General features: G+C 37.0%; 1 protein-coding gene across 5 annotated transcripts in view; it reads left to right on the top strand.

The window, feature by feature from the left end:
* LOC129566358 (teneurin-a) overlaps positions 1–13,498 on the top strand; it is a 382,371-nt gene that overhangs the window by 119,554 nt on the left and 249,319 nt on the right. For all 5 annotated transcript variants that reach the window (XM_055442213.1, XM_055442214.1, XM_055442217.1 and 2 more), the window contains one exon: positions 8,348–8,429. In XM_055442213.1, coding sequence (XP_055298188.1) covers positions 8,348–8,429 — 82 coding nt within the window. The remainder of the gene's footprint in view (positions 1–8,347; positions 8,430–13,498) is intronic.

The raw sequence follows: 13,498 nt of genomic DNA on the forward strand, positions 1-13,498 counted from the left end.
GAAGTAGAGAGTGAGAGTTAGCTTTGCTTGAGCAAATTTCCAACTTAACTCTGCGGCTCATATTGATACCAATTTTTTTTTTGTGTGTGTGTTTGGAATTTTCAGCTCTGGCTGAATATTAAATGATGTTTTGTCAAGTTTCAAGCTACGTTTGAATTTTCGGTTTGGTGTGCAACGTCACCAACCATTTTCCCTTTAATTATTTCTTCAATGGACGTCCCTTCAAAGATTTGGCTCCAAGATTCCGGTTTTTGTTTTCTTTTGTTCACGAAGTGTGGCAATAATTATGTGATAAGTAAAATTCCGCAGCAGCTCTTACCAAACTGAGGTATATCTTTTCACCATTGCATATCGGTTGATCAAGAATCATACCGAGAGAGAGAGAGAGAGAGAGAGAGAGAGAGAGAGAGAGAGAGTCAGAGATAGAGAGAGTGTGTGATAGATAGAGAGAAACTACGCTTAAGACCGCCAAATGGTTAAAAGGTAGCACATTGTGGAAATCACCCATTTCGAAATACCTTTGCGGAATTCAAAATATGTTAGGTAACACTGAGTTTACACGGTGCTTTGTCAATGCAAGTAAAATGTTACACTCACCCAAATGGAATGTGCTGTCGCAGAAATGTGTATTTCATTCGCAGTGAATAAAAAATGACGAAAATAATTGTTTCCCCCTCCCGAAAACCTTCTTCAATTTTTCTTTTTCCAGCTGGACCGTAAAGCTCTGTTCGAAAAAGAGCTTGGTTGTAAAATCCCCTTTTCATGCGATGGCACAGACCAAACCGAACAAACAAATGAAATGAAAATATTGCAAAATCATTCATCAAATTAATCCAATTTAATCGGGATAGATGGATAGAAATGAATTGATGAACCGCATTCAAACAAGTGGCCAACCGAATACATACCGAAACGAATGAACGAGAAAAAAAAAGCTGGACAGCAGAAGAAATGCGTTCTTCTTCTGCGGGATGGAGTGGCAAGGCAAATAAATCAAGCAGAAAAAAGGGAAAATTGCGAAGCTTTTCTGACAGTCGAAGCACACACTCGATTGAATACACACAATTTCGAGCATTTTGCCTTTGTTTATTCAATGTCCGCGTATTTCCAGTTGATGTGCGCACAGCCACCATTTCTCTCGTTTGCTGTTGCATTTTATCTCATCATTTTGGATTAATTAGTTTTTTTCCTCTTTTTTTACGGACTTTGGCGCTGAAATGTGGTAATTTGCCATCAAAAAGAATGACTACATATAAAGTGTAGGGCATGATGATGTGTTTTTTTTGCTCGTTTGCTTTGATTTCTTTGACGTAAACAAAATCGCAGATCAATAGTTTTTGTGTTTGCCTTTGTACAAGTGAAAATATCGTTTTTATAGAAAACATCAAGCTTGAAGCAAACATTCCATGAAAAAAAACCATGTGATTCCTTTCGAAACATAGAGTTGACCACTCGTTGTTGAAAAAGAAAAAGAAAAACAAACACGAAGCCAACGTAATATGGAACTGAAACCATTTATCTACCATTCCACACTTGAATGTGTGTGTGTGTATCTTTCTGCTGGATCTTGCACCAGTTTTGTTTTGCCTCGTGCGATTTGAGAAATTGTGGTTTGGCCAATGTTTCTTCTCTGCTGCTGCTGCTGCTGCTGCTGCATTGCAATGTTTATGCTTTTACAATTCCCAGCAATTCAGTTTTTGTCTTTTGTTGTGCTACTTTATTCAAAACGAATTCCATTCCATACGTTTAAAAACCAGTGTGTATGTGTGTGTTTGCGTTTTTTCCCTCTTCTTCAGTTTATCCACTGCTATTGGCATCATGCGATCTAAATGTATACATACTTGTCCTATATTCTTCTTGTGCAATCTCACAGATTTTGTTCGCTCGCTCTCGCTCTGCAGATCGGTCAGTTTTTCTGGGTCAGCAATCCATTTTCTTATAATATTTGCTCTATAAAATATTGGATTGAGTATGTCTTTTAGGTTCATGCACATGAATAAAATGAGCTTTTCTTAAAGAAAAAGAAACGCACACTTACAGTTCATTCGAATGACATTGAATCATGTAAAATGAAAACTGCACCCGAAATGATTATGAATGGACTGGGCGCAAAAATAGAGGAGACGATTGTGTGAAGCAAGTAAAACGGAATATGGCATTAAATTGGTCGAAAACAATGAGCAGTTTTATTTTAAAGGAGCCAGAAAAAATTGAGTGGTGGAAAAAATTCTAGAAACATACACGAAGAGAAGGAGAGTTCCAAGAATATAAAAATGAAATCTACCCAAAAAAAAACCTGACCCATCATTATTATTGTTATTATTATTTTCATTTCTCTTTCGTTGCTTATTCCATGTGTGTGTTTTTTGCTTCGTTTTCCTTGGCCAGATACTGCTGATATTCGGATTGTACACATATTTTCGATACTGGATTTTCATGTTGTTCCGTTCGCTTGAACACGAACCGAAAATGGTCTTATCCATACGTTGAATAGCATATACACACGAACGACGAAAAAGGGCCAAATTGGATATCTACTTCATTTTTTACGGATTCTTATTTTTTTGTCCCAATTCTCTGTCTCACTCTATCTCTATCGTGCGCTCGTTTTTCCGTCAATTTTACTAACTTTAATCCATTTTCATCCATGTTCGGCCGAATTATATTTACGAAAAATCATATTTTCCTTTAGATTTTATAACTTTTGTATTGTCATTCGGTTGCGCAATCGTACGCCCGTTTCTCGCTCTCACACGCTCTCCTTCTCTCAGTACATCGAGTAAGAAGTGTTACATTGTTGCAGGCAGATAAATATACTATAGAAATGGTGGAAGAGTGCACGATACTCACAATTTTCCATTTTTCATCGTTCAAGCGCGTCGCAGTCTTCATCTCGGGCCCCGTCATCTTATGTAATCATTGCATTGAAGAGTTGAGTGGAGATGAGAGAGAGAGAGTTTTCATCTTTGTCGGTGTTCGAATACCATAAATTTTGCATTGAAACGACCGTAAAAACGATGGAAAATATTGAAAAATAATATAGAAATTGTATACATTTTTATGCATTGTTCAGTCTATATTGGTGGAAAAAGTTTTTTTTTCCCGTTCTTAAGTGGGGCAAACATTTACTACTATGTACTCAAGAATGCCAAAAATCAAGCACTGAGACTCGAATACGGAAAAACCGACACCAAATTTTTTTACAAGCAAATCGAAGAAGAAAAAAAAGTAAATTTGAATGAAAAGAAGAAGGAAAAAAAACGAGCGATGAGATGAAAGCGAATGATAACCACTTTTTGGCTTCGATCCATATTCATGGCTCAAATGTGGAACGTGAGAGTATCGAGATTTCAGCACATCAAGCGATAAATATGGCTGTACGCTATTGGTTTTTTTTCTCTTTCTCCTACTCTTACTCGCATTCGCGTGTGTACTTCAGTATACAAGTTGTGAGGCACTTCAGTCGATTACTCAATGTTTGCAACGAATTGAATGCTTTCTCTACAGCTGAAAAAACGTTCCATAATTTAGTTCTTTTGTCGACCGTATTTGGTGGGAAATCACCATAAGAAGAATCAATTTTGATTCCAACAACTGAAATTTCACGTCTCTGTACATATGAAAGTGGCACGTCTTCACTATCTGAAAATTCGCATGCTACTGAGAGAGAGAAAGAGAGAGAGAGAGAGATTGAGTAGTAAAAACGCATGCTTTTTAAGAAAAACTAGAGAGCAAACCGTAAGGGCAAAGAAAATACATTTGGTGCGAACAATGGTTGAGAACAAATGTAATTTTGACTAAAAATCGACAATGACAAAAACGCCATCGAATGAATAACTAATGAAAAGGAAGCGCCAACAGGAAAAACAACGGCCGAAAGAAGCGAGAAAAAAACAGAGAGAGAGCAACTAATGCGATTTTAATGAGATTGTTGAAGGAATTGATGTGGGCATCGCATATGCCTCTCGTAACACCACCAACTAACCAGCTTAATGATGCTGCGCCGTAAATACACAAACAAGCTGCACAGCTGTCATCATACGGCTTTGTATATGCATACCATTTATCTATTCGGCACCCCGCGGCCATTTCACCTTCAGTGTACGGTTTCACCAGTTGGGACCGGCGTAACATTTGTTGCGAGAAAAAAAACAGACACCATAAGACATTTTACATTAAATTACATTTTGGCTTATCAATGTTTGTTGCACGCATACCATCAAAGTCCGTTGCCTTTAATGCACTTGAGCAATTGAATGCGGAGTGCGGACATTCTTTTTGAAAATTTAATGAGAAAATAAATTGTATATCTGGGGTTATTGAACAACTTCTCAGAGCACTCAATCAATTTCCCCTATTAATAACTATTAATAAGCGCACTGAAACTAAACGTATTTCATTTCTTGTGATACAATTTTCGTTCCCACGCGATGGATATTGCGACGCGGTACTCAATTTCCGCACTGCAGTCGACTCATCGGAAATTGGTTGGCCTTTTCTCTCTTTTTTCCCTCTTCAGCGCACTCTGTCGGTCGCTCCTCCTCTTTTCATTGTCATTCAATTCATTTTTCATTGCGGCAAAGTTTAGAGAAAAATATTACATCGGTGGTTTTCTTTTCCTTCGACCGTGCAATCAGAATTACTTTCTTGTGTGAGCAAAGTGAAAGCTCAAAATGAATGGAAAAGAAAAATCTGCTGCTTATATTTGCAATAAGATCATATCGTTTCATTGAATGTTGACGAGCCACGAGTAGTTCAATACTACTTCTTATTGCAATCGTTCCGTTTTCTTCTTCGTCATAAACCTGTTCTTCTATTAATTCACAAGTAAGTACCACTAAGATGGTTGAAATGCCGGAAAGAATTCTTCTCAAGGAAAAATATAAATTACAAATCTTATTAGAAAATATCATTCAAGTTTTATTCTTTTGTACGAGTGTAATTTTGATGTTTTCAAGCAGATAGATGGAGTGGAGAGAGGGTGGTTAGCGAGAAAAAAAATACAACTTATACAAAGCAAAATAGTTCTACTCAAAAGATACGACGGATGACAATATCGCGAAAGCAATTGCGTTCAAATGAAATTTAAAAAGGAGAAAATAAAAGTACCCAATGCAATAGCTTTTTTATAGAGCGAATCAGAGATTTATATCAGTAAATTGAATACGATGCGTTGGATTCGCGTCCATTACGGTGTATATGGCATTTATTTCACCTTTTCAATCAGATTCATTTCAAGTGCGACACTGTATCATGTTCATAAAAATAGATTTGATAACAACGAATTGCCTGCATATGAATTTGTCATTCAATTGCAAATGGAAACATATTTTTTAAAAGCACACTCAATTGAGTCGTCGACAAGTCTGTCTCTCTCGTTCGCGCGCATAGAAAATGAGGAAAAAAACCGACGTAAGGCAAAAAAAAAAATCTAGCACACATCCGATGGGAGAGAGTGTGTGTAACACCTTTTCCAATCAGCATAAATTGCATTTATATTGGTTCTAAACGACACAAACTCAATGCTGTGTGTATCATTGGGTGGAATAACGATGATGTGTAATTTTATACATCACATTTTCTTCCTCTCGATCTGTCGCTCTCTTTCTCTCTTTCACTCATTCGTTCGCCTCCGTGCCTGTTTTTTTGCATTCGCCTTTGCTGTTATTTGCCTTTCTCTCCGATATTATATTTGAATTTGCATAAATTTGTATACATTTTGTCATTCGCATCGTCTCATCGTTTCAGCTCTTCTCAGGCGGGCGCTTTTTTCTCACTGTTGTTTATTTTGACTTTTTCGCTGAGATTTTTCTTTCGATTTCTCTGCGTAACAGTACGGAAGCGTGTGTGATGATGTTTTCCACAGACTTTGCCATTTATTTTCACCGCATTTTCATATATTTACATCAATTCGAAGCCATTGATGTTGATTTTGAGTGTCGTCCGTGCAAGGATTGCCTGAAAGAACCAATCTCTTTCACGATCTCTCTCTCTCTCTCTCTCTCTTTCTTTTCGACAGCTAAAGCCCATCATATTCGTCTGATCAAATTTTGATACGGTACCTTTTTCGCTTATCAATAAAATATATCGACAGATTATCTGTAATATGACACGTGAATTGGTCCAATATTGCTTTTATCTTGGCAAAAAGGAGCAGCAATAAAATTGATGTAGAATTGTACGAACATTTTCGAATCGTTTTGTTTACCAGAGACATTTACAGCTTACAATTTTATTTTCGGGCATGTGTCTTCTTCGTCTACGTGCGATGGTTGTGGAGAGAGAAAAAAGAAAGTAAATGATGAGCTATGAATTGGAGAGAAGCATGATTCAAAAGCATTCAACGATTTGATTGTGAAAGCAGTAGATTGTTTCGAAAATCATCCATATTTACCTGTGATATTAACCTATCGACTTGTCATCGGGTTGAAATCACATAAACACACGCAGGAATGGTACCTTGAGGGAGCACAAAAAGTGCAGCGCAAAACGATAAAACGAACACATTGTTAAAGAAACCAAAAACGGTATTATTCAAGGGGATAGACGCAGTTCTTTAACGTACAAGTTTTGACGAATTTGTCTCATTTTGCACCGAGTAGTACCGAGTACATCTATGTATTTTAAATGTAAACTCGAAACTACTCAAAACACTCAGTAGACGTTGACAGTTCTTCGACAGTATACACATTACACTGAACCAAATGGCACCGAGTAGCACTGAGTAGATTCTAGTATCGGCGAGTGTTTTTCGAGTATGAATTCGTGTCTAACCCTTTGGTATTATTCAACCTCGTCTTATCGATGGCGTTCAGGCAACAAGGGAAAGTATTTTCGCGTTTCGTGACATCCACATACATACGCACGCATCAAATAACATATATGTATATGACGAGCAAATCATGTGGATAAGATAAACATATGTGCAGCAACGAAAATTTTTTTTGTGTGTGAGCGAGTGATTTTCGCATTCTGCTGTGTGTTTTATTTGTAGCTGGCTCGCATCAGTACACAGCAAATAAAAACAAATGTCGAGAGAAAATCGCACCAACACTAAGCTGAGATGAGTGTGTGCTGTCTCGTCAGATGGATTATTTGAGAATCCTTTCGCTTCGAAGAGCATGTTTACGAAGTGTCTTCGATACAAATTCGATGATTCCACTTTTAGTTGTTGCCTTTTTCATCTTCTTCTCGTCGCTCGCATTTCCATTTTGCCGCTCGAACACGGGAGTTATTATTCGATTTTTATCGATGAATTGGCGCACTGGATGAAAACACACACAGCTCGTGTATGATTGACAGTAGAATTATTCGATTTCTACTCGACGTTATATCACTACACAGCCACTTGTCCGCCCGCCCGCCCCAACAGCATAATCAAATACGCTTCAGCGACTCTAGGTAACCAAGACCAAATCGAATGGAAAACGAAAATTGCGAGCTATTATTGAATTTTTTTTTTGCCCGATTTTCTCTTTCCTGTCGATTCGTTTCAGATGAAAAACGTGCCCCTTTCAATATTAAGTGCACATTTCTCGATTATTTGATATTAAATACTTTCGTGTTTCATTTATTCATATTGTAAACATGGAAAATGTAATATTCTCTCATTGAGCCGGCTTTCAATTTTCCACTCATATGGAAACGTCTCGCATTTGTACAGCAGCAAATGAATAAATTATATTTATTGGGGAGATGAAGAAAAGCTTAAATTATTTTGCTGAGTGTCTATAGTATCCATGCTCCGCCTCTGTCGCTGCTGAAACACTGATGTAATTTGCTCAAACTGAAATTAAGACATCGATGGGTAAAATAGTACGACACAAACTGTATATTTTGTGCTTAGTTGCAGTTGTTTTTCGATTTTTGGCGAAAATACAATAAGGTCGAAAACCACTTATCATTCTCTCTCCATTGATATTTCGTAGAAAAAAAAAAAAAAGATTTGAGCAAGAGAAGAAAAACGTATAGAAGAATAACATTTCCAATGAAATCGCATTGAATCCAAAGCGATTGAAGCAAAAATATACTTGAAAGTTGTAATAACAATTTTTTCTCTCTCTCGCTTCTGCTTGGCCAGATTAGGCGAGCTCAATATTGTCGTTGCTTTGTTTTTGCTTCGCATAAATGTCATAACCATAACGACAAATATGTTATTGCCTCATTGAACAGAAGTTTATTTGATTCGATTGCCCCCATTATAGTCGAAGTAGTAAATAGAAAAAAAAGAAGTAAAAACCGATTTACTGGAATCAATTTCGCAACCATCAAAAGTTACTTCAACTCTCATTCATCTTGTGCGGATAACAGAAGCTTGACAACTGTTTCTTTTTTCTTTTTCTTTCAGAGTACTTGATGACCGGAAGTCCTCGCACAGCTGGATATCCGGCCCGATCGCCAATTACCAACGATGCACCAAATCAACACAGGTAGGTTTTCCCTAAAATATTCCCTTGAATTTTCTCTCCATATAAAGAGAGTGATATCGGACTCTTTTCAGTGTTCAGTGGTATTGGACACTGCTCAGTGTTCAATGAACACACATAAATCATGCAGTTAATTTCGAGTAGATTTTCCAACCAAATCAAATAAACAATTTCTCTTTTTGAAATGGCAAATTTTTGAAATGAATCGATTCATCTCTATCTGCCAATACCAATTGAATTTCAACTTGATATCACTAATTTTTCAACGAAATCTCGATCATTTTTTCCGCATTTTAGACTTATTAATGAATTCAGGCTAGTTTAGCCTATTTTTGCTATAGAAAAAGTGTTTTTTTTTCTTTTTGAAACCAGAATCTCTAGGCTGATTATGAATGAGCGAGAGAAAAAAATGCTCTTCAGCAATTGCGTCTACTGTTTCGAATTGCACACATTTAATCTGTCTATGAAAACAGGAAATGAATCGTGTTCGAAAAAATGAAATGCAAAAAATTTCCAACCAATTTTCAATGTGGTCGACCGGGCGAAAATGTGCAATTGTCAGTGAACATGCGATTTTTCCTCGTCGATTCGAATGTTCAGCAATGAATGAAAAATTTATACGCTGGAAATTTGGTACGCGCACACATACATACACACCGAGACAAATAAAAAAAATCAACCATACAATCGGTTATACTTCACATAGGTATAAATCAAGCCAATGAAAAAAAAACTGGTGAGCTAACACAAAATATGGAGCGAAAAAAACGGTTACACACATGAAAAAGATGAACACAGTTGAATGGAGCTGTGTGCAGTAGCAAAAAAATGCGTGACGTATCGGTGAATTATACATTCGGTTCGACAAAACAAACAATGTGAAACGAGAGAGAGAGAGAGAGAGAGAGAGAGAGAGGAAAAAAGTTCTGTATATTCAATTGCGACTATAAAAGTTCTGTATATAGAGGAAACTTTTTCACGCCATTCATACACGGGCCAAGACACGCACACACATGAAATCATTTCATTTGGTGAGCGACTGATGCGATTTTCCGAAATCAATAGCTGCTCGTTTTTTCTCTCCCTCTCTCACACTCGACCCTCGATGTTCGACGAACATGTTCGTCCTGTCGTTCGCTCTCTCTCTCTCTCTCTTTCTCTCTCTCTCTCGATGTGACTGAAGCATTTGGTTGTTCTTTCAAAATCGCACCGAAAATGAAGCACGATGTGAAAAGTAGCCTCAAGTCCTCGTCCGTTGCACTTGTTTCTATTTCAAATTCATTTTATTTCCAACCAATTGAATGTGTCCACTGCATCGAATGCGATAACAAAACACCGACATTCCACTAGTCCTGTTAATCTCAATCTTATGAATTGAGCGTAATTTCGTCCGATCTCACCAGCGCTTAAAAATTAATAATCCAGAAATTATAGCGGTTTAGGAGCAATCATAAACGCAATGACACCGGATCTGCAATGCATTTTTGGTCAAGACCAAAATCCGGCCAACAAAAGTTATATCAACTGAATATTTCAACAGCGCAAAATATACCAGAGTCAATCGTTCCGACCACTTGCTGCCTGGCTATTTCTTCCTGTCCATTTAATTTTTATAGGATGAGAAAACGAAAGGTCAAAAATTGCTGTTTTGCTCTTGTAGTTTTTGTTTTGTACGGTGCATGTCTGTGTATGTATACACTTGTGTATGATATTGCCGATGTTCTCTGAAGCATGAGATTTTTTTTTCACTCTGTGTCCAACATTGAAATGGCTATGCAAATACATGGTGGGACATGAGCGTGTGGTTGTTGTATTGGAAGAAAAGTGCAAATAACCAACTAAAACATTTATATTTACGACGCTTTTTGCCACTTTTTACTGTTGTTGCTGCGCTCTTTCGCCTTTTTTCCATTACATGGCTTTCATCTCGGTTCCATCGTATTGCATATTTTGCCGAACAAACGAACACGGTTAATGTGTGTGTGTTTTTTTCTCTTCTTATAATCATAACCCATAAACAAAACACATAGCTATGAATTTTCCTCGTTCCAAACCCCTTCTCTTGCCAGTCGAATGAATGGTGGTGCTGTTGTTTCCTGTTCGCCCAACGTGATATCTGTACTTGCCGTGCACACAAGTGAGAGAGAGAGAGAGAGAGAAAGAGAGAGAGAAAGCAACAAGGAATGAACGAACTACACAAAAACCGATGGTTATTATCAAAGAACTACAACGCGATACACTTCGAAGCGCACACACATAAAGAGTGAGAGAGCGTGGAATCAGTAATGACGGCACACATACCGTTAAACCAACACTATATGCATTAACGACCTTCTTGATAGTGCCAGTGCCCATGCCCATAACATTCAGTGATTATTTTTAATGGCAAAATGTTGTTTTTACGATAATTTCCAGTCATTTTATGGATATTTATGCAAAACTTGACGGCTTTAAGTCGATTCCATAGCGATGATTACACAAAATTGAACTCACACATAAATACATGGATTACTAATGACATCGATGCGCGCTCGCATGAAATGTCAATTTTCGTATTTCAATCCGTTAATTCAACGGCTTTATTGAAAAATGAAATCACTTTAAAATGCAGACAGTTCCGGGGAAAATTTTTCATGGAAAAATACCACAAAACGCATTGAAAACTCGGTCAATCCCGACCATAGCTACCGTATTACACATTTATGACCGACAAATTGCAGATCAATTACGTACATAAACCACGCGCATCTTTATTATTTAAATGCTTGCAAATTAATTAAAATATTAATTTGTTAAGAGCCGTGGCTGCAGCCGGTACTTTTTCAATTATGCCCCATGTTCCAGATATAATATTCAATGGTTATAATTGATCCCAAAGGAAATAGCTAAACTTCGAGGCAAGGATCATTTTCGGTATAATTTATGCAGATTGAGTATTTGAGACGATGTAAATTAAACGTTATTTTTGGCGGCTAGAACAATTTCGCCAAGGGGAGTAAATACAATAATAGGATTTGTGGCCATTTCTGATGACCTATTTATATAAATCGGTTAAATTGGAAATCAATAATTTAATCTATTGAGTATTCTCGATATTCCCATACAAATTTACCAAAAAATTTCTCAATTATTCAAAATGAAAAATATCGAAATTCTCACAGCAGCAGTTCCATTTTATGTGGTCAAATTTGATTAAACACTTTCATTAAAATTGTATGAAGAAAATTTTGTTAAATGAATTTCGATTAAAAGAATTTCCTCAACCGTATATAATAACGTAATTAAAAATGACGTAAATTCATCCAAAGCCTCAACATGAGAGGTTTTTTTTTCTTCATCCAATTAAATGGTTTTAATTGTGCATTTAAATACAAAATGAATTTTCTCTGCACAGCAAAAATTCCAAGCCATCGCTGGATCTGACATGTTTTGCCATTGAACGAAAATGAATTAATCAATTGAATCGGTTAAATTGGATTTTGCCTTGATCTTCCGCATACCAGTTCGCAAAAAATGTCTCGATGCTCGAGCCCAAAAACCCCATCGTATCGATATCGAAAAGGAAAAAAACGTTTAGCTTCACGTTTCAATGATTTTCAATATTTTTGTCTGCAATGAGAATTCAATTTTCCTTTCGGCAATGGTTCATAAGTTCCAAGAGCCGAATTCGGCCACTTTTAATCAATAATGCCGATTTAATGGCTGAACTAAGCCAAGCGAAAGCACAACAACGAGTGGAACGTGGAAAAAAAAATGGATTGAGAAAACAAGAACATAATTAAAAGTGGATCGTCATTGGAGAATGAAATATGTTTCAGCGTTTGAAGTACACGGTATAAGCCGAGAAGTCGAATATCCGAATTAGCAAACAAAAACACAACCGAACATTACTGGTTGATCCAATGGTTTATTTACTTAGGGCGATGAAGATGAAACCGAGAGCAAAATTGTTGTGTTTGGCCAAAAGTCTATTAAATTGAGCCAATTTCGTGCAGTTGTGTGTGTTTTCGCATTCCATGGCGACCGGAATAATTAAAGGCAAATGGATACAGGAAGGCGAATCCAGTGGCGAATAAAAGAATTTGGATCGGATGTTATAGAAAAGTGTACAACAGAAAAACTCATCGCTCTCTCTCTCTCTCTCTCTCTCTCTCACTCACTCACTCATACACCGACCAACCGTTTTGCTCTCGATGAAGAACAAGAAAAGAGAAAATGCGAGAACAAACAGTGGCACACACACAGAGACAATTCCGAAAAAATGAAAGAAAATTGCCCGAAGCAACGAAATGAAAATTTGTCATTATGATAAATGGATTTTGTCGTTGAAGTAATTAGATGACATGAAAAGTTTTGTGTGTACTCAATTAAGTTTAAAGGATATTTTTCCAACTTCTTTCTCATCATTTATCTGTCGTGTAGAGATAAAGATGCTCAATTTGTGTACGGGTTTGCATCGTTTTATTTCATCCAATTTTGATGTGTTTTTTTTTGTTTTGTTCGTTTCTCTTTTGTTTTTGTCAATATAATTATTGTTTTGCAGTTTGGTTTTGTGGATCGCGCATGTCCTTCTATTTAATGTACGTACCTGAGAGAGAGAGTATGTTGCACCTAATTGTCGAATGCTCTTTGTTTCGTCAACATCGTTTGCATACAGCTTTTGCTCCCTCTTAAATCATATGCCTGGCATCCACTTTGCTTTCTCCAGCAGACATGCTGATGGTGACAATATTTAGCCGTTGTTTAGAATGTGTCACTTTTTATGCGACTCATACTCGATGGTAGCACATCTTTTAGCTCTTTTCAAAATCCCTGCTCTTTCCCTCTGCCATCCTTCTCATTCACCGAGTTAAGTAAGTGATAAAAATGAGCGAAACAGCCTCGTTTTCAATAGACTGCCAAAGGGTGTGGTTGGACTTTGTTTTCGTTCTTTTCTTTTTTCTGCCGTGATGAGTGGATGCAAGTGCAACATTTCATTGAAAAGCATTGCTTGATGCTCATTTTGTGGATAGGTGGAAAACAAAGGCGAAAAAATGAGGCGCTTTATTCAATGCACCTGGCTTTCATTTTCA

This window comes from Sitodiplosis mosellana, unplaced genomic scaffold, assembly GCF_009176505.1.
Source record: "Sitodiplosis mosellana isolate CC-2019 unplaced genomic scaffold, AAFC_SMos_1.0 Smas_scaffold_3, whole genome shotgun sequence".
NCBI classification, from domain to species: Eukaryota; Metazoa; Arthropoda; class Insecta; order Diptera; family Cecidomyiidae; genus Sitodiplosis; species Sitodiplosis mosellana.